At 52.7% G+C, this 24,774-nt stretch overlaps 9 protein-coding genes across 9 annotated transcripts; 5 read left to right on the forward strand and 4 right to left on the reverse strand.

Moving 5' to 3' along the window:
- Positions 1-1,141: 1,141 nt before the first annotated feature.
- On the forward strand, positions 1,142-3,879 carry CC1G_09457 (hypothetical protein; the record flags this gene model as incomplete). The annotated part of the gene is made up of 4 exons (XM_001840521.2): positions 1,142-1,833; positions 1,883-3,249; positions 3,457-3,558; positions 3,836-3,879. 4 exons carry the CDS (start codon positions 1,142-1,144, stop codon positions 3,877-3,879), a joined length of 2,205 nt encoding a protein of 734 aa, XP_001840573.2.
- Positions 3,880-4,358: 479 nt separating this feature from the next.
- CC1G_09456 (p-glycoprotein) lies at positions 4,359-7,791 on the forward strand (the record flags this gene model as incomplete). The annotated part of the gene is made up of 2 exons (XM_001840520.1): positions 4,359-6,765; positions 6,845-7,791. The coding sequence occupies 2 exons, from the start codon at positions 4,359-4,361 to the stop codon at positions 7,789-7,791; spliced, it is 3,354 nt and encodes a 1,117-aa protein (XP_001840572.1).
- Positions 7,792-8,686: 895 nt separating this feature from the next.
- On the reverse strand, positions 8,687-10,817 carry CC1G_09455 (other/FunK1 protein kinase; the record flags this gene model as incomplete). The annotated part of the gene is made up of 4 exons (XM_001840519.2): positions 8,687-9,352; positions 9,408-9,589; positions 9,651-10,746; positions 10,803-10,817. 4 exons carry the CDS (start codon positions 10,815-10,817, stop codon positions 8,687-8,689), a joined length of 1,959 nt encoding a protein of 652 aa, XP_001840571.2.
- Positions 10,818-11,221: 404 nt separating this feature from the next.
- CC1G_15612 (hypothetical protein) lies at positions 11,222-11,597 on the forward strand (the record flags this gene model as incomplete). The annotated part of the gene is made up of 2 exons (XM_002911024.1): positions 11,222-11,292; positions 11,489-11,597. 2 exons carry the CDS (start codon positions 11,222-11,224, stop codon positions 11,595-11,597), a joined length of 180 nt encoding a protein of 59 aa, XP_002911070.1.
- Positions 11,598-12,174: 577 nt separating this feature from the next.
- Positions 12,175-13,556, forward strand: CC1G_09454 (hypothetical protein; the record flags this gene model as incomplete). The annotated part of the gene is made up of 5 exons (XM_001840518.2): positions 12,175-12,385; positions 12,433-12,647; positions 12,723-12,905; positions 12,957-13,434; positions 13,489-13,556. The coding sequence occupies 5 exons, from the start codon at positions 12,175-12,177 to the stop codon at positions 13,554-13,556; spliced, it is 1,155 nt and encodes a 384-aa protein (XP_001840570.2).
- Positions 13,557-14,085: 529 nt separating this feature from the next.
- Positions 14,086-16,346, reverse strand: CC1G_09453 (hypothetical protein; the record flags this gene model as incomplete). The annotated part of the gene is made up of 5 exons (XM_001840517.1): positions 14,086-14,480; positions 14,543-15,040; positions 15,106-15,539; positions 15,595-16,079; positions 16,131-16,346. 5 exons carry the CDS (start codon positions 16,344-16,346, stop codon positions 14,086-14,088), a joined length of 2,028 nt encoding a protein of 675 aa, XP_001840569.1.
- Positions 16,347-16,562: 216 nt separating this feature from the next.
- CC1G_09452 (hypothetical protein) lies at positions 16,563-20,236 on the forward strand (the record flags this gene model as incomplete). The annotated part of the gene is made up of 9 exons (XM_001840516.2): positions 16,563-16,829; positions 16,885-17,568; positions 17,622-17,972; positions 18,020-18,165; positions 18,236-18,633; positions 18,717-18,911; positions 18,978-19,089; positions 19,146-19,900; positions 19,953-20,236. 9 exons carry the CDS (start codon positions 16,563-16,565, stop codon positions 20,234-20,236), a joined length of 3,192 nt encoding a protein of 1,063 aa, XP_001840568.2.
- Positions 20,237-20,355: 119 nt separating this feature from the next.
- CC1G_09451 (hypothetical protein) lies at positions 20,356-21,253 on the reverse strand (the record flags this gene model as incomplete). The annotated part of the gene is made up of 2 exons (XM_001840515.1): positions 20,356-21,024; positions 21,074-21,253. 2 exons carry the CDS (start codon positions 21,251-21,253, stop codon positions 20,356-20,358), a joined length of 849 nt encoding a protein of 282 aa, XP_001840567.1.
- Positions 21,254-22,100: 847 nt separating this feature from the next.
- Positions 22,101-24,070, reverse strand: CC1G_09450 (hypothetical protein; the record flags this gene model as incomplete). The annotated part of the gene is made up of 5 exons (XM_001840514.2): positions 22,101-22,550; positions 22,607-22,921; positions 22,978-23,505; positions 23,571-23,855; positions 24,062-24,070. The coding sequence occupies 5 exons, from the start codon at positions 24,068-24,070 to the stop codon at positions 22,101-22,103; spliced, it is 1,587 nt and encodes a 528-aa protein (XP_001840566.2).
- Between the last annotated feature and the right edge of the window lie 704 nt (positions 24,071-24,774).

Raw genomic sequence — 24,774 nt, forward strand, 5'->3', positions numbered from 1 at the left:
GTGTGTGTGTACCTATTAACAGTTCGTGGTCTGAGTGAGCTATGTAAGAGCTTCGAAGGGACAAAAGCCCGGAGATAACCAGGGCTATCCTGTCCAGGGGGAAGGAAAAAAAGCTTATTGTCTTTCGGCGTTTCCACGTGTACCGATAGGGGTTGAGTTGCCTGAAGAGGCAGACAGGCAAACACAGCCAAGCAACCTGGACAAGGGCCGCGTCCTAAAATAGCAACAACCCAATTGTTGCAAGTTCGTTTTTTGTTACGGCAATGTTACGTACGAGGAACAAAAGGGAACCCGGGGATGTGGTTGGACAGGTTCAATTGTTCACCGGCACGGTTCGAGTCTTTCTTTGGGCTTTGGCGGTTCTCTTTTGTCTTTTTGGCGAGGAGGGAACCGAGGATTACGCTTACGCTTACGATTTTTTGTGTTTGACTGACGATTCACGACGCCTACGATTTGTGTTCTGACGATTCACGACCCACGGCAGCCGACGACTCGACCCTTTCGTTTACGACTCGCGGGTCTACGGGGACCAAGATTACGGGTCGACGACAAGTTGTCCTTTTACGACCCTTGGATTCTACGACAGACAATTGAAGGAAAGGAATAGAGGTCTAGGGTTTCCCTTTATTGTATACCCTCCTTCCTTCCCTTTCTTTCATCACTTTCTTTCTTTCGCTTTCCCTGGGTCCCTTTCACTTCAGCTACTCGAGCCTTTTCGTTGCTCGCTTCCCTACGAGGGTCCACTCGAGTGTTACCTCCCTTCCTCGTCGGCAGTAGCACCATCCCTCGTCGAACGGCAGCAACACCACCCCTTCCCCGTCGTACGGTCGCCATCGCCCCTTTCGTTCAACTCCCTCCCGATCCTTTTCAACCACACCACCGGCCGACGACGACGACACACACGACGAACGGCTACTCGCTCTTTACAACACAACCACTATCTGAACGACTCGTACACGAAGAACAAGTTGAAGATTGAAAGGCCTACACATACTACGAACAAGAACAACAATAACAATAACAATAACGAATTCAAAGACCACATTCTATAGCACAGCACGGTAAGTTTTCGATCTACATTCCATTTTCTCCTTGGAGGAGGGACCAAGCACCGACGACAAGACATACACATCTAGAAACGATGCCTCGACCGACACCACCGACTCTGAAAGTGGACACGACGCACGCGAACGAGGTGCACAACCACCACAATGAGCTGCGGTACGAACTAGAAGTCACGCCCCGCCCCTCGCTCGACACAGTCTCCATCGCGGATCTCAAGAATCCTTCACCAGCTATGCACAACAACGACAACAACGACAATGAGAAGGACGGCAACGACTCGCCGTCGCCGTCGCCGCTGCAGACGACGACGCAGGTCGAACCCTCCATCCGGCTGCTCTTCTCCCTCCTCTCGCGGCGGCACTTCTTCTTACTCCTCCTCCCCGCCATCCTCACCTCCCTCATCTCCGGCGGCATCGCCCCTTTCATGACCTACGTCGTCGGCCAAGCCTTTGACGCCTTTGCACAATACCCGCTCTCCGACGCTACAGCCCAAGACAAAAGCGATCTGCTCCGCGGGGTGGGTCTCGCTGCTCTGAGCCTTGTGGGGCTGGCGTTTGGCAGTCTGGCACTGGGGAGTTTGACGAGCTTTTTGTGGATCTGGGTTGGGGAAGTTAATACGGGTGAGGTGAGGAGGCGGGTGTATCGGGGTGTGATGGGGAAGGATATGGGGTGGTTTGATGCCATTGGGGAGGCGAGGGATAATGGGGAGCAGGAGGAGGGCGAGGAGGGTCCTGTCGGCGCTGGTGGGATGATGGCCAAGTTTACCAGGTTCGTGTTCTTCCTTTCTAATTGAATCGAAAGCTAAGTTTTTGAACAGAGAGACAGACGACGTGCGCTACGCCACCTCGCTCGCCTCGGGGCTCCTAATCCAGCATTTAACAACCACAATAACATGCCTCATCCTCGCGTTTGTGCGCTCGTACCAACTCACCTTGGTCATCCTCTCCGCCGTGCCGCTCTTGACGATCATCCAAGCCCTCTCGCAATCTTTCGCCACACCGCTCCTCTTCGCCGAACGCCACAGCATCTCCGTCTCCGCGACCCTCATCGAGCGCTCGCTCAACGCAATCTCAACCGTCAAAGCCTTCAACGCCCAACCCTTCGAACTCGCCCGCGCGCGGCAATCCTTCAAATCCATGCTCTCCTACGCCAAGAAGCTCTCCCTCGTCTGGGGTCTCTCCTCCGGGATCGCCCAGTTCGTCATGATGTGCATGTTCGTGCAGGGGTTCTGGTTCGGGTCTAAGTTGGTTAGAGAGGGTAAAGTGAGCCCTGGGGACGTGATGGCTGTGTTTTGGGCGTGCTTGATTGCGACGAGTAATTTGCAGATGTGTATTCCGCAGGTTATTGCGGTTGCGAAGGGCAAGTTTGCGATGGGGCAGTTGGTGGGGTTGGTCGGTGATGGGCCTGTTGAGAGTGCGTTGGAGGGTGGGGCGGGGTCTCCCCCGCCGCCTCCACCGTATGGAGCCCATGCTGGAGAGAAGGGATGTGTACCGCCGAGTCCGACGACTGCGACGACGACGACTGCGGGGCATGGCGTCACGCCCATCTCGCCTTCTACAACACTCACTTTCTCCACCCTCGCCCACCCCCACGCTCAACAACAACCCTCCTCCAAAGGCATCCGCAAGCTCCGCAAAATCACACCAGCGAAATGCCACGGCGAGCTCGCGCTGCACAATGTTACGTTCGCGTACCCCACGCGTCCGAATGTGGAGGTGCTGAAGGATGTGTCGATGTACCTTCCTGCGAGGGAGATGACGTTTATTGTGGGTGCTAGTGGGAGTGGCAAGTCGAGTATTGCGCAGTTGTTGTTGCGTATGTATGAGCTTAATGGCTCGCGGAGGGGGAGTGGAGGGTTTCCGATGGGTGATACACCGGAATTGGATATGCATTTACCTCCTAAAGACCCCTCCGATTCCGACGACCCCGCCTCTCGCTCCCACGACATCGACCTCGATGAAATCCCCCTGTCACCGACCAACCCCACTCGCCGAACAGCCGCTGGGACGACGACGAGTAGCAGTAGTAGGAGGAATAAAGGCTACATCTCGTTGGACGAACAGGACGTTTCGTACCTCGATGAGAAGTGGGTCCGGAGTAAGGTGATGGGTGTTACGCAGAGCACGTGTGTGATCCTCGAGGGCAAGACGGTGTTTGAGAATGTGGCTTGTGTTGTTGATGGAGGTGGGTAGTCCTTTTTTGTTTTTGGTCTTTTACTTGCGTGTTTGGTCTTGGTCTTTTGGTTGCGATGCGCCGTTTGGTTTTTGGTTTTATTTTTGGTTTTGGTTTTGGGTTCCGCTTTCGTTCTGGATTTTGATGCCTACTCCCCTAATTCATTCCCGCTTTTTCGTATCCGATGCTGACGCCTTCCCCCTCCCCCTCCCACTATAGCCACCCAAGAAGACGTTGAAACAGCCTGTCGAGCGGCGCTCATCCATGAGTTTGTACGTGATTTACCGGATGGGTATGATACTGTTTTGAGTAGTTCTGGAGGTGCGTTTTTTATTTATTTCTTCGTGGGTGGTTTGTTTGGAGGGTAGATGGCTGACGACTTTTGGCTCCTTTTTTGTTTTTATTTTGCTTCGTTTTGGTGTGGCTGGTGTGTTGTTTCGTCGCGGATGCGACTATATGCGGTCCTTCGTCATGAATGGGTCGATGCGTTGCTTCACATGCGAATGCTCTCCTTATCCACGACACACGAATGCGTCTATGCGTTCCTTCGCTACGAACAATGAACGATAACAGCTGGAGGAGGGGGCGTCTCGCTTAGCGGTGGTCAACGACAACGGCTCGCGTTTGCGCGTGCGAGGTTGAGGAATCCTGAGGTTTTGATTCTTGGTGCGTGTGCTTTGTTACTCGGGTGTTTGGGGTGTCGTTTCTGACTATTTTTGTTTTTTGTTTTCTCGTTCACGCCAATCGATGTTTATCATCGCCAATCGCTGTCTATCATCGCCAATCGTTGTCTATCATGTCTATCATCGTACATCGCATTTGGCTACCGCCCTCCTCTCGCTTGCCTTTGTCCATCCGACGGTCATCGACCATCCCGCAACTCTCCCTCAACGCTACCCAACGAACAACGAACACGAACGACGAACGCCAACACTCTCCCTCGGGCCTCCATTCTACCCAACCAACGACCTCCCCTAACTATACCCAACCAACGACCTCCTTTAACTCTACCCAACGAACAACGAACGTGAACAAAAACCAACAAACTCTCCCTTACCCCTCGAACAGACGAAGCAACCTCAGCTCTCGACCCAACCTCGCGCATCCTCGTCTTCGAAGCAATGAAGCACTGGAGGCGTAACAAGACGACGATCGTCATCACGCACGATTTGTCACAAATACAGAAGGATGATTTTGTGTATGTGGTGAAGGGGGGACGGGTGGTTGAGCAGGGGTATAGAGGGGATTTGGAGAGGGGGTATGAGCCTGGCGTGGGAGTTGCGTTGGGAGGCGAGTCTGGGTACGACGTGGGGTTGGTGGATGGGGGAGAAGGAGAGGATGCAGATGCAGATGGACGAGGCGAGTTTAAGAAGATGATGCAAGCGCAAGAACTCATGGGTGGGTGTCTACCCGAGAAGGAGCTCTCGCCCTCCTCGGACGATGAAGCTGCTGCTGCTTTGTTCTCCGACGACGAGGAGGATGGGGAGTATGGTCCCGGTGGAGAGGAGGATGAGGATGAGGGGATTGTGATGGGGAAGGATCGGACGGGTACGATGAAGCATCAGAGTTTGATTCGTCCGCTGACGTTGGGGAATTGGATGTTTGATGTTGTTGCTGAGCTTGTTGGTGGTCAGCAACATGTCAGTGGGAATGGAAACGCTGCCGTGGGTCATGCGGCGGCTGCGAGTTCGAGTTCGCAGTTCTTGCACCCCCACTGGCATTCTTCGAGCGGTTCGCGTGCGGCTTCGCCGAGGAATTCGACGCAGTTGGGCAACCATAACCGGTCCTCTTCGCAGCTCTTCCCTCATCCGCATCCGCATAATCGCTCCTCGGGTCAGCTTTTTAACTATATTCGATCCTCGACGCAGCTTTATTCGTCGGCGTACCACCGGCACCAGTCTTCGTATCCTTATCCCTACCCCTACGGCCCGTCGTTCTACTCGCATCATAAAGAGTCTTCGAAGGATAAGGGAAAGGATGGGAAGAACCCTGTTGGAGGAGCGCCGAGGAAGAGGAGGCCGAGTAGTGCGTTTGTGGAGCCTGTTACGCCTGTTGTTGAGGAGTCTACTCATTACGCCGGTGGGGGTGGTGGTGGTTCTGTGGCTGTGGCTGGAGGTGCGCCAGGAGGAGGAGTGGGAGGAGGGCAGGGTGGTGGTGGTGGTGGTGTGTCACCGAGGAAGGGCAAGAGGTTTAGTCTGCCGTTCGTCCCTTCTACGCCGACGAGTACGTCTTTTGGGTCTGCTGCGTCGAGGATGGGGAAGGGTGCTGGTGCTGCGCGTGGGGCTGAGGAGGATGGTCGACGCCGGGATCAAGAACATATGGATGGCGTGGATGAGGACGAGGTGGACGAAGAGGAGGAAGTGTTTGAGAAGGAGAAGGAGGCTGTTAAGAAGAGTGGGGGTGTTGCGAGGAGTGGGAGGGAGAGGGAGCGTGTTAGGCCGAAGGGTCTTGCGAGGAGTGCTACGCACCTCTCTGGAGTTGAGGACAAGGCGGAGGAGGTGCAGGTGAAGAAGGGGCGGAAGGCGCTGGTTGATCGATTGAGAAGGCGGAGGAGGGATGGTGCTCCTCATTCCGAGAAACCGCAGGGTGAAGAGGGTGAGGACGCACCCTTTGAAGAACAACCTCCACCCTTCTGGGCTCTCATCCGCAAAGTCATCCCCTCGATCCCGAACAAGGCTCTCCTCTTCTTCGGTCTTCTGGTCTGCATCCTCTCAGGCGCGATGACGCCCACTTTCTCCTTCCTCCTCTCCCGCCTCCTCTTCGAAGTGAGCATCGGCGCTCAAAACGTTGGGATCATCAACACCTTTGGCGGGATCGTCCTCGGCATCGCGGCGCTCGATGGTCTGTTCCTCGGTATCAAGTACTTTGTGATGGAGGTGTGCGGTGTAGCTTGGGTCACCGAGTTGCGCAAACGGGCGTACTCGAACCTCCTCAAACAGGATCTCGCCTTCTTCGATTACCGACCTAAGCATTCGCCTGCCAAGTTAGTACAGGTGGTTGTGAAGGATGCGGAGGATTCGAGGAATTTGGTGGCGGTTGTGGTGGGGCAGTGTGTGGTTGTTGTTACGATGTTGAGTGTGGGGTTGATTTGGGCGTTGGTGATTGGGTGGGAGTTGACGCTTGTGGGTGTGGCTGTTGCGCCTGTGTTTGCGACGATCATGTCTGTGCAGACTACGCTCGTTGGACGCTGCGAGGTGCGGAACAAGCGTGCGCGTGAAGCGTTGGCCAAGGCGTATTACGATGGTATCACCAATATCCGGGGCATCCGTGCGCTCTCCCTCCACCGTCATTTTGAGATGGAGTTTGAGAAGGGTGTGGAGGTTGCCCTGAAGACGGGTGTGCGTGGTGCGTTTGTGGAGGGGTGCACGTATGGTGTGGCGAGCGGGCTCATTTATTTGGCCGAGGCGTTGTTGTTTTATGTTGGTGCGGTTTTGATTGTGAAGGAGAGGTATGATTATTTGCAGATGGTGGAGGTTTTGAATTTGGTCGTTTTTACGGTGACGATTGGGAGTCAGTTGATGGCGTTTAGTGAGTTTTTTTTTGTGTTTTTTCTTTTTTGGGTGGTTGTTGAAGATGGGATTGCTGATGCGTTGATTGTGTGTTTTAGCTGAGAAGATTGCAAAGTCTGTTCAGGCTACTGCGGATCTGTACACGCTTGTGGACCTATCGACGTCGACGACTGCTGAATCACGCGGGTTCCTCAAGCCGGCGCCTCTAACGGGTGCCATCGACCTCCGCAACGTCACTTTTGCCTACCCTTCGAGACCGGATCAGCCTGTCCTCCGCAACCTCAACCTCTCCATCCGCCCCGGCGAATGCGTCGCCCTCGTCGGCGCCTCTGGGTGCGGCAAATCCACGATCGCGGCCCTCCTTCAACGGCTCTACCAGCCCTCGTCCGGGTCCATCCTCCTCGGCGGGTACGACACGCAGGATATGGACATCACGCACCTCCGCTCGCACCTCTCCGTCGTGTCGCAGCACCCGCACCTCTTTGATGCGAGCGTGCACGAGAATATTGCGTATGGTGGGGAGGGGATTAGTATGGAGGATGTGGAGCGTGCTGCGCGGAGGGCTGGTGCGCACGAGTTTGTGAGTGGGATGGAGAAGGGGTATGAGACGTTCCTTGGGGAGGGGGGTGGGCTGGTTAGTGGTGGGCAGGCGCAGAGGATCCAGATTGCGAGGGCGCTGGCGAGGATGGAGAAGAACACGCAGGTGCAGAGGGGGGAGGGAGGTGTGCTGGTTCTGGATGAGTGTACCAGCGCTTTGGATCCGGAGAACCAGGCGTTGGTTATGGATACTATTCGGGATCTTGTGTCGTCTTCGCGGTCTGGTGCTGGTACGGCTTTGGAGTACCCCCACTGTGATGGTGAAGAGACGCCCAAGATGACGACTGTGATGGTGACACACAAGGTTCAGGTTATGCAGATGTGTGATCGGATTGTTGTGATTGGGGATGGGGAGGTGAAGGAGGAGGGGACGTTTGATGAGTTGGTGAGGAGGAAGGGGGTGTTTGCTAGTTTGGCGAGTGGGGGTGAGTGGGTTAGTGGGGAGTAGAGGGTGTGTGCGTTCGAACCGTGCATGTTGACCACTGGTTTTTTTTTTGGTTCGGACTGCGTCTTGTTTCGTTTCTTTTTTTCGTTTGCAATCTGGGATACCTTTTTTCTTTTCTTTCATTCATTCGGGCGGCGATACCCCGTGTTTCCTCATCACCATCATCCAACACTTACATTGCATACCCATCATTCATGTTTTCGTTTGTTCGTTTGTTCTGTCTCTTGAAGAGACTTTTTGACATTGCTTTATTTTTTTGTTATGACTGCTGACTTGTACTCTCATCGCAACTCATCTTTGTTCATCTACGTCTTTTACGATACTCGCTCTCGTCCTTACGACATTGTTTCTGGCTTTTTGTTTTCGTTACGCATGAATCACGACTCGCATTTCTTTCGTCTCTCTTACATTATCGTACTCATTTATGTGGTGGTTTTGAACCAAATGAATTGAATTTGTATCTTTTTTTTTTTTTTTATGTGCAGTTGTGTAGAGAAAAGATTGAAGATATCCGACCCACAAGAAGGAGTGAGAAGTACAAAAGGGAATGGGAGAAAGCTGGGCGAGGGTCTGGCCTTGGGAATACTAGTTGGTACGGTCGTGATAATAGCGGTTTGGGTGATGGCAACGTTGGCAAGGGGCCTCGGAGATGTAGTAGCCGCGGGAAAAGGCGAAACAGGGAGAACAAGAAGAGGGACTAGGCGGCCCATGTTTCGAAGATTTTAACATCGCAACATGACGGTCAGTGGAGCGCACCGTTAAATCTTGTTGTGGCCTTAAGTTCCCTGTGTGACTGCCACCCTTGCGGAGGGTGCATCACAATCATTGGAAATGGGTTTAAAATGAGTACTAATAGGACGATCTACGTGACAACTACAGAACGTACCACCATCCGACCCTATCCTCTCTTAGGTCGACTCCCCGAAGGACCCGCGACTGCTGGATGCTTCGGCTGTGGCACATCCAAGTCCGCGGTCCCATCCGATGGTGGCCGCTTACTGCCGCGAGTGCGACAGTAGCTTGAAGGGAATGGCTCCCGTTCGCTCAGGGAAACCTGAGGCTTAGTCTTGTCATTTTCGGGCCAGCCGGGGCCGTTTATATATTCGAGGAGCAGCTCTTCGAAGCGGACTTGATCGTCAATGTTTTCGAGTGCCTTGAGCTGCACCTGGGTTAGACCAGGTGGCGGTCCTCTGACTCGAGGGCGAGGTACGATCTGTTTATACCGATATGAGAAGATATCTGCAAGGGTATAAACGACAGTGTTCATGGCATGAGGGAAGAAGGGATCGTCCTGGGTGCCAAACTCGAGAGGTTTTGTAGCATAGCGTATGACCCCCGATTCCATGGTAGTCGCCTTGAGTATGCCACATGTATAACCGCCTTGTACCTTTTGAGTGGCATCAAAATATTCGTACATAAACTCCGCGACTTCTTCGTAATTGTGGGGCAGATACTGGACCGCAAGCCAGAGGGTGAGATGAAACCACGATTCCATTTCGTGCCACACCTCGACTGGCTTGGAGGGATTGTTGAGGATGTCGACGGCGAGGAACTGCCAGGTACCCTAACCGAAAGAGTTAGACATCGCAGAGGGCGCTCATGGGGTTCAGAATACTCACTGTCCGTTCCAGCTGCCGTGGCCCCTTGTCTGTGAGCTTCTTCGCCAGCTCCCAGTCCGTGAGGAGTCCATGACGCTCCTCTTTCAACTGGCCGTTTACAACGTCTTGACGGACGAAGATCAAGAGATTTCCGGCACTAATGTCCCGGTGCATGTATCCTTTCTTGTAGCCGTAGCCATGCGCTGGTTGTCAACGTAAATCAGCAAACCAGTATATGAGACCATCCTACAACACAAGGCTCACCGGCAACACCGTGCGAGATGAGAGTAACCATTTCGCGTCCGTTCCTGAAGTTGCTAATAGGCAGACCGACCTCCTTTACAACGAGGCGGTAATGTTGGTGGGTTCGCATGGGACACTTCTGGTCGGAATTGGGATTGCGAGTGAGCCAAAAGTCTTGAGAGTCGGTTTTCTGCCACCGGCCCTCGAGGTCGCCGTGGCAAACCAGCGTTGGGATATACTTCCGACCCCTCTGATCCTGCTCGTCGGGACTGTTGAGGTCGGCAAGGACTTTCCCCTCCTCATCCAAGCCTTCCCCCACAACCCGCCAGGTATCTTTGAGGAAAACAAAAGGTCCCTTCGGGTCGTCGAGGTCGATCGCGATATAGCCGCGGGTGCCGCGACCTGCAAGGACAGTGGTGTACGTATGTGGTTTGCCGACCAGGAATTTTTTGCCTTGAACGCGCAGTATGTGTCTTGGACCATGAGTCGATACGGTTTCGTCGAACAGCTTCCTGATCTCGTCATCAACAACAACCTCCTCGACCTTTCGCGAAACCTTGGCCCTTTCATCCATCAGAGTGTCTTCGTACCCATTGGCCACCACCCTCGTAACGGTCGGGTCGTGGCCTCTGTCGACGGAGTCCATCTGAGCATATCGCCAGAGGAATTCGCCCAACTTCTGGGGATCGTCGAAGCAGTCGAATGCATTGGTGAATAACAGGCCAGCACGGTCCCATCGAACGATTCGAGCCTTGGTTCCGAAAATAAGGATGGAGAAGTGGTGTGTGCGGTGTTGGTGAAAGAAAACAAGCGAGGAGTATGACATGGCCTGACCAAGTGCGCCTTCGCTGGCTTTCGAGTTGGGAGAATAGCCTTTCTGATATTCGTCGCTGAAGAAGTCGCAGGTGTGATGTCGCTTGACCTCGATACCTAGCTCGAGTGCTTCCCACTTGGGCGGATGGTCTTCAGTCGGTTTCTCGTTGTCTTTGTACACTCCGCCATCGATACGCTGCTTGGTCCAATCATCTGGATCCGACTTGTTTCCTGAGATGACTACCCTGAATTTAGGCTTTTTATCTGCATCTGCCAGCTTAAGCCATCGGTTCAATGTAGTAGTCTAGAGTGCACTAGTTCAGCGGGACAGGGCATAAAGGTGGATATGAGGGTACATACCAAATGTTCGTACATGTTTACCCAGGGCAGTCAGTAGCGGATTCCCGAAGGTACAGGCCAGAGTGACTGCATTTTCCCTTTGTGATACCGGGCTGCAGTGGCCAGCTTGGAAAATCACGTCCACGGAGTCGCACTCCGAGCTTGGGAGTCTACATCAAATTCACATTTATTAATGGAACACTATATACAACAATTGAAGTATATCAAACGGAAGCAATGTCCAACAGGCTACCTTCGGTCCCCTCAAGCTTGACTATATCTCGAAGCCCTCGCCTCGAGCTCGAGTACTTGTTTTCCAAGCTCGACCTTCGTTTTCCAAGCTCGGATAGTGCTGGGTTCACGGCACCTATGACGGGACCTTGCGCGTTCGGGACCTCTATCCTCATAACCCGTCAAGCTTGACCCCAGCTCCCCTGTTGATGTCCAAGCTCGACCTTGCTACCCAAGCTCGACCGTATCGTAAAACCCTCGGGTCAAGCTCGAGATTCAGGTTTGTCCAAGCTTGACCCCAGCTCCGTAGTCAGTGTCCAAGCTTGACCTTTGCCTCCCTGATCAAGCTTGATTTTTGCCTCCAAGCTCGACCGTATCGTAAAACCCTCGAGTCAAGCTCGAGATTCAGGTTTGTCCAAGCTTGACCTCAGCTCCGTAGTCAATGTCCAAGCTTGACCTTTGCCTCCTTTATCAAGCTTGATTTTTGCCTCCAAGCTCGACCGTATCGTAAAACCCTCGAGTCAAGCTCGAGATTCAGGTTTGTCCAAGCTTGACCTCAGCTCCGTAGTCAATGTCCAAGCTTGACCTTTGCCTCCTTTATCAAGCTTGATTTTTGCCTCCAAGCTCGACCGTAGCCTAAAACCCTCGAGTCAAGCTCGAGATTCAGGTTTGTCCAAGCTTGACCTCAGCTCCGTAGTCAATGTCCAAGCTTGACCTTTGCCTCCTTTATCAAGCTTGATTTTTGCCTCCAAGCTCGACCGTAGCCTAAAACCCTCGTGTCAAGCTCGAGATTTAGCTTCCTCCAAGCTCGAGCACGAATACATGTGTCTCCCCAGCTTACAACCGTGACATTTCCGAGCTTGGATCGCCCCTCCTTCTGCTGTCCCAAGCTTTACCTTCCCAGCTTGACCCGAATTCCCGAGCTCGATCTCGCCGTCAAGCTTGACTAAACCAAACCGGCACTACCTAGCGTCATTTTCATATTTCCGAGCTCTGATTTCTTGCCGGTACATTTTCCCATCTCCTGACCCTAATTAGGACTTTCGCGCTCCCGGCTCCACCCTGGTTTCACTCTCCAGTCCTCGATCACGCCCCGGTTTTCGCGAAAATCCCCTACGCCTGTCCCTCCCTTTCTTCTCACCGTCACCCCCACCGTCGACCAATGGAGGGCTTCGACCTCAACGTCTTCCGTACTCGTTATGAACTCCCTGAGATATTTCTTACCACCCTCAACTATGGCTTTTACGCCTTCCACGTCCTAAACAGCCTCTTCGACCCGTCTCACAAGATCCCTTGGTTAGACGTTCCCATTGCAATCAAGGCCGAGCTTCATCAAATTGCTTTTGTCGTCTTTCAGGCCTTACAACGCGCCAGTAAGTGGAGTCTTTTCTTTCTTGTTCACTCTATTTATTCCGCCCAGTTCGACTTGAATGGGATGTCTACGACTACGCCGAAGTCCTCGAGCAAGAAGATCTGACCGAAGGAGAACAGATGGAGCGGTTTCCCCCCAATATAGGGACATTTGACGGTACAAGAAAATATCTAGACGTAGAACACGAACCATGCGCATTCATCGATCGAAATGGTCGCATTCTCTGGTTGTATCTCCCTGCAATCATCCGGGAGGACCGATGGGTGAGGCCGCTACTCTCCTTCACAACGGACCCCCCTCTCCCCCCCCCTACCCAGTGTTTACTGACGTTCTTGCAGACAGAGATATGTGACGCTGTGGCAAAGGTGTCAGCTACCCCCAACCCCCCGTTCGGTCGTCCACCATCACTCTCTAAGGCCGACTACACGAAACGTTTCAAGGACAGCCCACAGCTGGCGCGTGGTGCAACCCATCTTTTCCCTGCCGATTTCGAACCGCGGTCGCGGTCCTCCCTTCCTTCCGTAGGTATCCAATCTCCTTGTGCATTAAGTATACTGAGAGGTAAACCATAGGATTTACCCTTTCCATGCCTTCCCTTTCGTGTGGATGAACGCTACCACGGATTTTGGCTCCTCGACAACATAGGTTCAGACACCATGGCCATACTCGGTGCCGTTCTCGCCCTCGCCCAGCCAGCCCTTTTTCACGTTTCACTGGAAATGTTCGAACGGCTTTCCAACCGCGACGTCAGTGTTGGCCAACCCTGGGTCTTCGATGAGGTCCTGCGTCGATGGGCATCCCCATTTCAGTCTTTCAGCATTTATAACGACCATAGCCAACCTCCCCACCGGTACGCTAATACCCATCCAATGGGATTCGACCTCTTTCTGTCCGCAGGAGACGTATTGGCGAATCGTTTTACGGCCCCTACTCTCGGACGTGAATTCTATTTTGACCCGGGGACAATCTGCATCGGACTGGGTCACCTCATTTGCCATGGCTGGGTTACGGGGGGCGATGGAGACCATATCGTCTGTCATTTTTCTGTAAGTAAGCCCATGATTGACTACGTATCACCCCACCGTTCTCTCTTCCCTTTCACAGTGGAGGAGCTAGCTAACTACTTCGATTACCTTATGGCACCTCCTTCGGATAATGACTGCACCTGTTGATTAATACAAAATATATTACATTTTTTCGTTACTTACCGAGAAGACCTACAAGTGAGGCACGAAGGGAGAGTCCCGTCCTGATCCACCTTTCCTCTCAGCGTCCAGCCACTTAAACATCGCTTCCTCGAGAGGTCGAGCTTGCAGGACAGTCAAGACGAGAGTCAAGCTCGACTCTCAGGTAGGAACGAGAGTCAAGCTTGACTCTCAGGTAGGAACAAGAGTCAAGGGAACGAACGAGAGTCAAGCTTGACTCTCAGGTAGGAACGAACGAGAGTCAAGCTTGACTCTCAGGTAGGAACGAGAGTCAAGCTTGACTCTAGTGTGGGTTCGAAACTCAAGCTTGACCCCAAGTTACGTAGATTCAGACTCAAGCTAGCTTGACCGTCTGGCCAAAACTATTCTTTGACTTGAGTAACCAATATAAACAAGTCATGTCCCAAGTGAAGTGCCCCACAACGCATACATTCAAGAATGATAACAAACAAGATGTTCTACCAACGATACTATATACCCTCCAATGCGAACAACATCACCTTCTCCCCCGCCCACCCCTGCGATTGCCCCGTGACGACCCACCGCGAGAGTTGGCTGCACTTGACTGTTTCGCAGCCCCCGCCCTTGTTTGCCGTGGTGTCTCCAACTCCTTTTCATCGGCTGGTGTGATGTCGAGGCGCATGCGCTTGCGCGGGGCCTTGGGGACCGGAAGACTATCCGACTCGTCTGAAGACGACGAGGCTGGGGGAGGCAGAGTGTCTTCGTTGACCCTGAAGTCATACTCCTCGTCCGAGGAAGACAGCTCACCGTGGTCCCCTGAGCATGACGGTTGACCATCGTCTTCGGATTTCCTAGAAGCAGAATCCGAAGATGATGATGACAATTCCTCGGCTGACCCGAAGGCGTAGTCCTCTTCAGACGACGATAATTCTGTGGAGGTTCCGATGGAATTAATACCAGAAGACCAATCGATTGAATTGAAAAAAGCATACCGTCAGATGCACGCGATGAAGACGCCGATGAGGACAGGGACGACGATGATGAAGACGATAGAGACGATACAGATGAGGATAGAGACGATGGAGACGAAGGAGACGAAGAAGAGGACGAAGACGAAGAGGAGGAAGAGCAGGAGAATTCATACTCCCCCCACTCCTCCCCGGTGAACTCGACAGGATCGAAATCTTTCACGCTGGGGATGCACGCAATGTATTCCCGGTTATTGTGGTCCCTCCTCTTGACAGGGACAGCTGCAAACTCGAAAACAGTCCTGACGTTGGGGTCGTTTTGGCGGGCAAGAAGATACTCGTAAACACGGCGACGATAAGGGGCACGCATCTGGGAAGGATCATGGAATTCTGTGTGAATGTCGCTTGGGAGGAATCCGGGGGCCACACACTCGGTGGCATGAGCGTGAACGTCCCTCCAGTCAACGCTACCTCGGTCATCGCTGACTATGGGGGGTAAGGCTTTCCCACCGCACGCCAAAACTGATTGGGACGAAGAAGAGCAAACAGTTAGTGTACGAAAAGAAAATTATTTGAACAACACTCACCGTAATGACGCGTGAAGTAGCTACGCAGTACGTCAATAATCCAGACCGCCCTCTGGTACCCCTCGGGCTTCTCGTCCGGGGCCGGAAGTGAGGGCCGACCGTACTTGTCGAGCTTCAGGGGGAGAAGTGGCTTCACCTTCTGGTGCGGAGTCGCCTTCAGAGTCGCTGCTTTGGGGTCAACCTCGTGATCCTCAGCCATGGAGAGGCCCACGTATTCGCACCAGCGATCCAAGACACCCGAATCCTCGACCTCCTTGCTGTACATCTTGAGAAAAGGGCGCTTGCCAGTGAGTTCTTGGTTGTACTCCAAAGTAACACCAAGTCGCTCCTTGGTGTCTTCGTAACCCAGAAGAAAAAAAACGCGCGCGTTCATATCGTTGTAGATGGCAGTGGCGAACTCCTTGCACCGATCCGCGAGTTTCTTTTCAGCGAGTCTGTAGAGCCAAGACACATCACTGCGGAGCCACTTGGATACAAACAAACACTCACCGTCGCTGCTCCTCCCGGGGAGGACCCTCTGATCGCCACTTGTCTGCCAGATTCTCGTAGAACGCCTGTTCCTCGGGAGTCATGGCGTCCCACAACATCTTGGTGGCTTGAGAAAACTTCACGAACGGAGAAGCGGGTGTGGACGGCAACGCAGCGGACTGAGGTTCACTCACCACCGTCCCGGAAGTCGCGTCCGCGTCTTCACTCCCACCATCCCCGTCCCCGTCTCCTGTCTCTTCCTCTTCGTTTTCCCAATCCACAGAGATTGGTTCCAACTGCTCGGCCTCTGCGATGACCGTGTCTTCGTCTTCGATGAGCCTGCGAAGGTCGGGGAGAGGCCGGTCGTTGAGGATGAGAGTGGCAAGGTGAGTAATGGCTCGCGTGCGCCGATACTTCAAGACAAGGTGGGCGCTCCATCTAGTCGTCCATTTACGGGGTGAGGTGTGCTTGTCCAACTTGTGGCTCTCGAACCACTTTTGGACCGCCTGAGAGTACGTCAGAACACCCTACTTTGCCAGAAGAAGGTGATGACTCACGAGATTTAGTTGTTCCTCCTTCGCCTGCGACATGTTCGCCCCCGAAATCGTGTTCATTTCGTTTCTGAGAAGTTGAGCGATCCTCAGCGCGAACGCTCTTCTCTTCGATTTACCCTTGACCGCACGGTAATCGTCGAGCTTCGTCTTGAGCCAGGCAACCTGGCTGGGATGCAGTACAAAGCTCACAGGCGAGCCTTTATTCGTCGAAGGAGCCATTTGCGTCAGAGAGGTGAGAGGGCGGGGTATGGAAGAAGGAGGAATGAAAAATGTGAAAGTCGGGATGCCGTAGACTTTATCTTTGGTGCAGCCCCGCGATCGGGTACATGATGATGCCATGATCTGCGATCGAGATCTCGATCGCCACCTTCCAAATACGGGTATGTTCAACTTTTCGTCGCCGGCGCTTCTCCCTTCTGAATCTCAACGCACACCATGACCATCTCCAAACGCAAGGCCGAGAAACCTCCCCCATTCGGCGTTAGGGCTCTACATGGTAGAGTAGTGACTACCAAAAGATCAACAAAAGTCAAATTCTTCCCAGCCCGTAGGACGCCATCTCCCCAAAAGATCTCGTCTCATAACACCCCTCGAAAGTCCACACCCCGGAGGAGGAATGTAGACGACTTCAATGACGAGGCAATAGAGTTCCAGCTCAGTGACACGGAAATAGAGGCGTCACGTCTAACAAATTGGTCGAAGGTGAGCGGAGTCGAACTCTATTGTTTAAGCGCCCGTCGTTGATGCATTGATGCAGAGTTCGAACGACTACATGGCCGAGTGGTTGCCCAAGCAATGGGCGTATCTTAATGAGCTACTCGCTCGGGAATTCCCTGCTACGGACCTGGAGTGCTCTATGTGCTCTGTGAGCGATGCTCCCAGTTGGTGGAGGTGTGAGGGCTGCACAGGGTCCCCGATCTATTGCGGTAATTGTTGCAGGATCGCTCACGACCGAACACCCTTCCACCGCGTCGCCAAAAAAGAAGGGCCTTTCTTCTCTCCTTCCTGGCTCTGGAACTGTGGGGTATCCGTCAATTTGTGCCCAACCAGGACATGCGAACCCAACGACATGATCACCTACGATGATCCCGACACTGGGGAGGCGGCTTCTTCTGAATGGACCGAATACGACGACTTCACCTTTGGCGCCAAGCCAGAGAAACGCACTGTTCATGGCATGAGGGTGCTCGTAGTAGTACACACGAACGGTGTCCATCACCTACCGTTCCACTTCTGCCACTGTCTGGACGCCGTTGACCATGAATATCAACTTTTACGACATGGTTTTTATCCATCGACAGCCAAGGAGACTCGAACTGTATTCACCTTCGAGCTCCTTGACGAGTACCTGTTGGATTCTCTCGAAACGTTTACATCCACCCATCATTTCTATTCCAAACTTCGAAGACTCACTAATGAACCTTTTCCCCATGTTGTTCCGGTGAGTGAGGACTAGTACATAGAACGATATCGGGTGCACTGATAAGCGTTCAGGATAGAACTCGTGAACTTAGGCGCGCAGGGCGCCAATGGCGTCACCTCAAAGATCTCAAACGACATGGCTTTGCCCACACGAAGGAGACGCCAGGGGAAGGGTCACTTGCCTTCTTTTGTGCGGCGTGTCCCCAGCCCGGGATAAACATTCCTGACGACTGGGAGAAGGACCCGGAGGCGTGGAAGTATAGTCGCAGTTTCGTGGCCGATGGAAACTTTACCTGTGTCCATCGCAAAGGTCGGAACGACGCCAACGAAGACAGCCTTGTGTATCTCAGAAATGGGGAAGGGTTCGTGGCTGAAAAGGATGCCTACGCAGAGCACATCAGAGTCTCTGTGGAGGTTAAAGAGGTGGGTACCGTAACGTATCCTTCCCACCATTGACTGATCGGATATAGGCGCCCACATGCCATGAGCACCGTGCTGTAGCAGACAAGTCAAAAACGCATAAGGGCTGCGATGTAACAGGCATAGGGGCGTTGGCGTGTATGCGGCACGGCGCCTTTGCTCCTGGGAGTGTGGTTGATTTCCAGAAAGGCGAGAGGTGAGGAGCTCTTTCACTCGAAGGCCTATAGAAAGCACTGACTTTGCCTTCTTGGGTGCGATGCCTACAGGCAGATGAATATGGACTGGGCCTTGTGCCAGGGCATTCGGTTGTCCAACACCGATGGCATAAAGCGAGTAATCCTCGCCTATGACATCAATTGTCAATACAACAAACGCCTCCGACAGAGAATCGAGGAAGGCAAGTACCTCAAGTTGCGAGCAGATCTCGTCTTGGTCTTCGGAATCGGTCTCTTCCATGTCCATGGCCACCAGGACGCGTGCAACGCGCGATACTCTTTGACGTATATTGAAGGCGCGGGTATATCTTCAGGGGAGATCCTCGAATCTCTCTGGGCAGTGGTCAATGAAGTGGCCAGAGCCACCTCAACAATGACTCTTGCTCATAGAGTCGAGATTCTCGATGCAATCTTCGGCGACAGCAACTGGAAAAAAATGCTCAATCTTGGTGAGTAACATCGCCCGTTCTCTTATCTCATTCCGTTGACCATAGTCGGCGTACGCCCATTCACCGGCATTTCTCGACCTCAGTTCCTTCGATCTGCAAAAATTGGTCCAACGCAAAACTACAATACACTCGAGCACAGGAGGACTTCGACCTGCTCGATGAAACCGCGACGGCTTTACAACGACGGCGATGGACTCAACAGTTGGAGCAGGCGAATCAAAAGAGAGAGGAAGGAGTCATTGGGGCGATGGACGTTCTGAACGCGAAGATCAAGAAGCGTGAGTAGACATCGTAACTTTTGCGGTTGCAGAATTGTCAGTTGACGCCAATCATACTTTTGGCAGCGCCTACCTTCAGCAAAGTACAGAGTACGTTAATGGAGAAGGAACAACGTTCGAACAAGGGAGTTGGAATTACCTCTTGGCTTGCGTTAGGGATCGCAATTCAACAGAGACAGTACGTCTCGAGTGTTTATGAGAGTTCGTTTGATGCACTAACGCTACGTAAACCAGGATACAGCTCAAGGAATACATCAAGTCTCTGCCGAAAGAGAAAACCGACTCCCAACAGCTCGAAGTCACCAAACGCCGGGAACAACTTCACGCCGACATAGGCACCTTCTACATGACAGCTGCATCGTTGTTCCCCGGTGCTGACCTGGACTCTCTGAAGTATGACGGGCCACCCGTTGAAGCTGTCGAGATAGAGGCTCCAGTAGGCGGTGAGGACGACGAAGACATCGTGATGGATGATGTGGCGGATGATAATCCGTTCTCGCTTTCACAGAACGAGATAGAAGAAGTCAAAGTTCCTCTACCATCCTCGTTCGATGCCAATGACTCCGGGATTGCACCCTCGTTACTCGGTAGAGCAAGGAAGAGGGAGCTGGAGCTTCGCATCGCGCAAGCTGAGGACGCATTGGAGAGTATTCGCACCCACATCGCCCACAAATCGTTCCTTTATCGTTCGAACGTCCGCCTTGCCGAAGGGAAGAAACAGAAGACTCGAGGATACGCTGCCGTGAAGGCCGTGGACAAGCATTTACGCCACGAGATAAAGGTTTACAACCAGGCGAGATGGGCTTTGCGCAGGTTAGGAGCTGACGAGAACACTCGCCTTCGGTATCGTCCAATCGTTCGGGATGATACCAGAGCAGTAACGGCAATTTACAAGCCCAACGCAAGGGGTGAGAGGAATAAAGCACTGCCGTGGATATGGAACATGAACGTGGCGGGAGACTCGAGCAATTCGGAGTACCTGGAAGAGAGTGAGTGAAGTCTTCGTTTCTGAAATAGGATGACTCGCTGACCTGAGGGTAGTCTACCGCGTGAACTGGCTGCGGGCGAAGTCAAGAGTAGAGAGGTGGAGGGAGGAGTTTATTCTCCTCAGCTCAGAGATGGAATGGGTGGTGAATTTCTTTCTCTACAAAGAGGAGGAATGTCATGGGTGGGCATCGGTTACGAAGAATTCGCCAGGTCATTATGCCTACGCGAAGCGCCAGGCAGATATGTGGAGGCTGATGGCTGTACACGCACGCGAGGCGTTCGAAAAAACCAAGAAACCAATTCCTGGTTTGTTTGAGAGTAGCGTTGTGGTTAATTAGCTTACCTTGAATGCGTCTAGATCACTCCACGAGAATAAGGCAATAATCGAGAGCGAGAGAATGACAAGAAACAATGGATTGGGTGGGACTACAATGAACGAGCGTCGAGATTTAATTTTTCAAGTGTCGGGGGTTGATGTCTCCAACCCTAGCGAGCTAACACCACACTCCCCTGGCCCCTCTGCATCTGGATCACCACTGTCGCTACTGCTGGAGGGTGGGCCATCGTCACCAAGCCGCCACTTCCAGGAGGATCCTGGAGGTGAGATAGGCGGACCCCATTTCTCGAGTTTCCATTCACTTCCATCGAGACTCATATCAAGTAACCCATCGAACTTGGCGCAAGCGATCTGGAAGACGTCGACGGAATCCTTGACAACTGTGAGTTGCTTGGCCAAGGACTCCAGCTGCTCCGAAACGTTGGTGAACGCGTTGTGGAGAGGTCGAAGCCTCCAGTCCTGGAAGCCTTGGGGAATCATGGGTGGCATTGCAGTGTACCAGGTGGTACGCTTCTCCTGCTTCTTCCATGCCTCGACGATCTCGGTAACCGACAGGTTGAGTGGTGTACACTTGGTTGCGCCTAGTGGGGGGCTCCACCACTGTGCAGCATCGGGTGGGAAAACATCGAAGCCGTGCAATGGGCGGTGAAGAGCAACTTCGGCGACGTTTTGTGGGGAGGTGATTCCACCGTTGATGAGGAGTTTATGGGCGTGGTCCAGAAACACGGGCGCCCATACCTTGCCGGGATGCAGGAGAGACATGGAACCAAATAAAATGAGAGTTGAGTTCTATAATGGCTGTCAGATCGTGCTTAGACGCTAATTGGAAACAACATACAAGATCGACTTTGAACTGCTCCCAACATTTCTCCTTCAAACCGGGGTCACTGTCAATGAGACCATGGGGGGTGGTGATGGCTATAGCCAGATGGCGAAGACGTGCCGACGCGTAGTTGAGCAGGTCCTGTGCCTCTACAGGCGAGAGGTTTTGCAAGAGTGGGGTGGTTTCGAGTAGCATGGGTTCTGTGAAGAGGGGGAGTAAAGGAAGGATGATACGCCCGGTCGTACCTTTGGAAAATAAACGATGTACTCCGGGTCGGAGATGACAGCCTGAACAGGAATTGGTTTCCATTTTCGAGTAAATATGTCCGAGCTCGACTCAGGATGGAGGCACCACTAGAATTGATTGTCAAGCTTGACTCTTGGTTTTACCGAAGAGTCAAGCTTGAATGAGACGGTGGAACCGGAGTCAAGCTTGACTACCACGTTGGAGTCATAGTCAAGCTTGACTTTGATGCTGGAACGGTAGTCAAGCTTGACATTGGAGCTTTAGTCAAGCTTGACTCTTGGGACTGTCGTGTTGGAAGGAAAGTCAGCTTGCCAGGGCTTTCGGACTTAGGCGCCTGCCTGCCACTTTAGGGCAGGCTCGTTGAGGCTCCCGGCACTTACATCCTCATATGTCTTCCCCATTTTATCAGCTACTCAATATTATTTCGTACATTTATTTATGGGTATACTGACACTACACTCAATCATTTTTGGTCCTTAGGAGTAGCAAACGGCTAGCTGGGGAGGTGGTTTATATCGACAGTTGGGAAGTAATCGGAGATTTGATGGCATCACCCCGCCATCCGTGGTTCGAGAGTCAACTTACCCCGAGGTTCAAGCGTCATCCTATGATCCGGGATGACAGTCAAGCTTGACTCTTGAATCTACTTTGATGGTCAAGCCTGACTCTCGGGTAGATTCAGAAGTCAAGCTTGACGCAGGAGCCAGCCCTCAGACGAGTAGGTTCCACACCGTAGAATAATGAAGTGGTAGGAATTATACGAAAATACACATTATTACACGCAAAAAGACATCAGTCAGGATTCGCCAAAGTGGGACTCGTTGCTCGGAGTATGAGAAGCGTTATGAGAAGACATTGAAGAGATTTCACTACCTGAACCGCTTTGCATCATCATGTGGTGCTCTCGGACAAATTCATTGAACATCGCGTAGTCCTCCTCGCTGAACTGCCCGAGCTCGTCATTCGACTGTTCTGCTCTGCCTTGGGGACGGTGTTGAGAAATAGACATGGTACGCAGGTCGATAGGAGCATCTGCGTACGAACTCGGTGACAGGCCTTGACCCCAGGGGTTTGAAGGCGGAGGGTGGGGGGGAAGAGGAGCGGTGGTTTGAGACATAAACCCAGCGTTCGGAACATTTTGAGGCGCGTACTGCGACGTTGGACCTGTGAGGCCGGTACTGCCCGATTGAGAAGAGTTCTGCGGCAGAATTTGTGGGGGAGGGGTGGGTTGAACCTGAGGTGGCCCCTGTGGTGGGTGTGAGGAGCTCTGCGGCACGATTTGTTGGGGAGGGGTGGGTGAACCTGAGGTGGCCCCTGTGGTGGGTGTGAGGAGCTCTGCGGCACGATTTGTTGGGGAGGGGTGGGTTGACCTGTGAGGTCGCCCGATTGAGAGGAGTTCTGCGGTAGAATTTGCGGGGGAGGGGTGGGTTGAACCTGAGGTGGCCCCTGTGGTGGGAGATCGGGCAGTCGAGTTACTTGAAGCTGAGGGGTGGGGGCATGATTGGTTTGACTTCCATTACCCGGTGGATTGGTGTGTAGAGGCTGAGGCGGGGAGCTATGGTGATTGCAAGAAGGCTGTTGTGGTGGAGGAACGGTGGGAGGAGAACCGTCCTTGGGCTAGGAAGCGTATCGTTTTAGAGGAGGGGAAACGACAGCCACTAGGGATCACCTACCGGGAGCATACAATCCAACCGTTCAGTAAGGGTCGAGACATTCTTCTGCAGCTCGTCAATCGTCGCGAAGCGACGCTTCAGATCGTCGAGTTGAGTTCGAAGAGTTTTATTCTCCTGCCTGAGTTCTTTGTTTTCGTCCTTAAGCCAACTGTTGGCGTCTTCGACTTTGCTGACTCGGCCTCGCAGATCGTCGTATTCACCCTCGGTCTTTTCAAGCCGTTCTCGAAGTTGCGCGTTGATCGCATTTGTCTTGTCCGACACTTCAACTAGAGCGCGATAATTCGAGTGTGTTTCGTTTAGAAGGAGAGTTTGTGTCTTGTGAGATTGGACGAGTCTGACGATATCGGCCCTCAAATCTTTCGATGGCGTCGTCTGACTGCAGAGGGGGTCTAGGGGAGGGATGGCGTTGTCGTCAGTGTTGCCTTCGTTGTCGCTGTTGCTCAGTGATTCGTGGTCACGCGGCTTCGGTAGGGTGAGAGTAGGTCGGTCGATATCCATAGGAGAATCGGGACGGTGTGGGGCTGGGGACTAGAGGATCGGGTGAAATTCGCATTCTTAGCTACTGCCACTAAAGACGGATAAGTATCACCAACCTTGGTCGTTTGCTTGAGTGTTTCGCCCTCTTCATCGCTGGAAGGTGCTGGTCGTTTCTTCGAGGTAGAAGGTTGGGTCGGGGGAGCCGGAATCGGTGAGCCTTTTTTTTGGCCCTTCTTCGCACTCTTCTCCGTGTCCCTCATCTTGTTCTCCTCGCCCTTCGCCTTCTTGTCCTCGCCCTTCGCCTTCTTGTCCTCGCCCTTCGCCCTTCTGTCCCCCTCCTTCCCCTTCTTGTCCTCGCCCTTCCCCTTCTTGTCCCCCTCCTTCCCCTTCTTGTCCCCCTCCTAACCGTTCGAGATTGTCACCGATCATTCTACCTGGAATACTGGCGCACGGCACAAGACCTTAGTCGACGACAGTGTTGAACTTATCTTATCTTATCTGTAGATTATATCGTAGATTAGATTAGATTAGTGAGACTTGGTCCAGAACACTCTAGAACATTCTAGTGTAGAACATTCTGGAACGTCACATGAGTAGGTGCTAATACTTGCACCATATTGCATCATTATCGCTCATTCTTACTCATGATGACTCATTCGCTTACTCACCCGTCACACCTTCCATATTTATGTAGTTTATGTCACATCTGTCACGCTTCCTGTAAACTATAAATACCGGCCCTCTCTGGCCTTGGAATAGATGACAGAGTTCGTCACAACTCTTGTAGTTAGCCACTAGTTAGCCTCACATAACACTCTACCTGGTAAGTCTTAGAGTAGACCACCTTAGCTAGATAGTGTTTGCTCGACAGGTTATGAGCCCCGCTGGGCTTTAGCTTTGCGCTTGTTTGGCTGCATTGCTAAATCTGGTTTGCGCTAGTCTCTGGCTGCATCCAGAATCTAGTTTGCGCTTTTTTGGCTGCATCTAGATGCTCTAAGGCTTACTACTTGTGGTCGTCATGATCTGCGCTATTTTTGGCTGCGATCAGGGGACTAAGGAGCGCTATTTTTGGCTGCACACTTGTCCTTCTATTCTCTCACGAGAACGCCATGCTGATGATCGGTCTCTTTGACAGATCTCAACAACCATGTCCTCCGCCCCTCACTCAACTTGTTCCGATTCTTGATGGCACCAACTATCGAGAATGGAAGCCGCTCGCCATCGCTTATCTCCAATTTGCTGGCGTGTGGGATGTTGTTGATGGGACCAATCCGGAGCCTTCTGATCTTCCCCCTGATGCCAAGGAGGAAGACAAAGAAG

This window comes from Coprinopsis cinerea, assembly GCF_000182895.1.
Source record: "Coprinopsis cinerea okayama7#130 chromosome 6 map unlocalized cont3.6, whole genome shotgun sequence".
NCBI lineage: Eukaryota > Fungi > Basidiomycota > Agaricomycetes > Agaricales > Psathyrellaceae > Coprinopsis > Coprinopsis cinerea.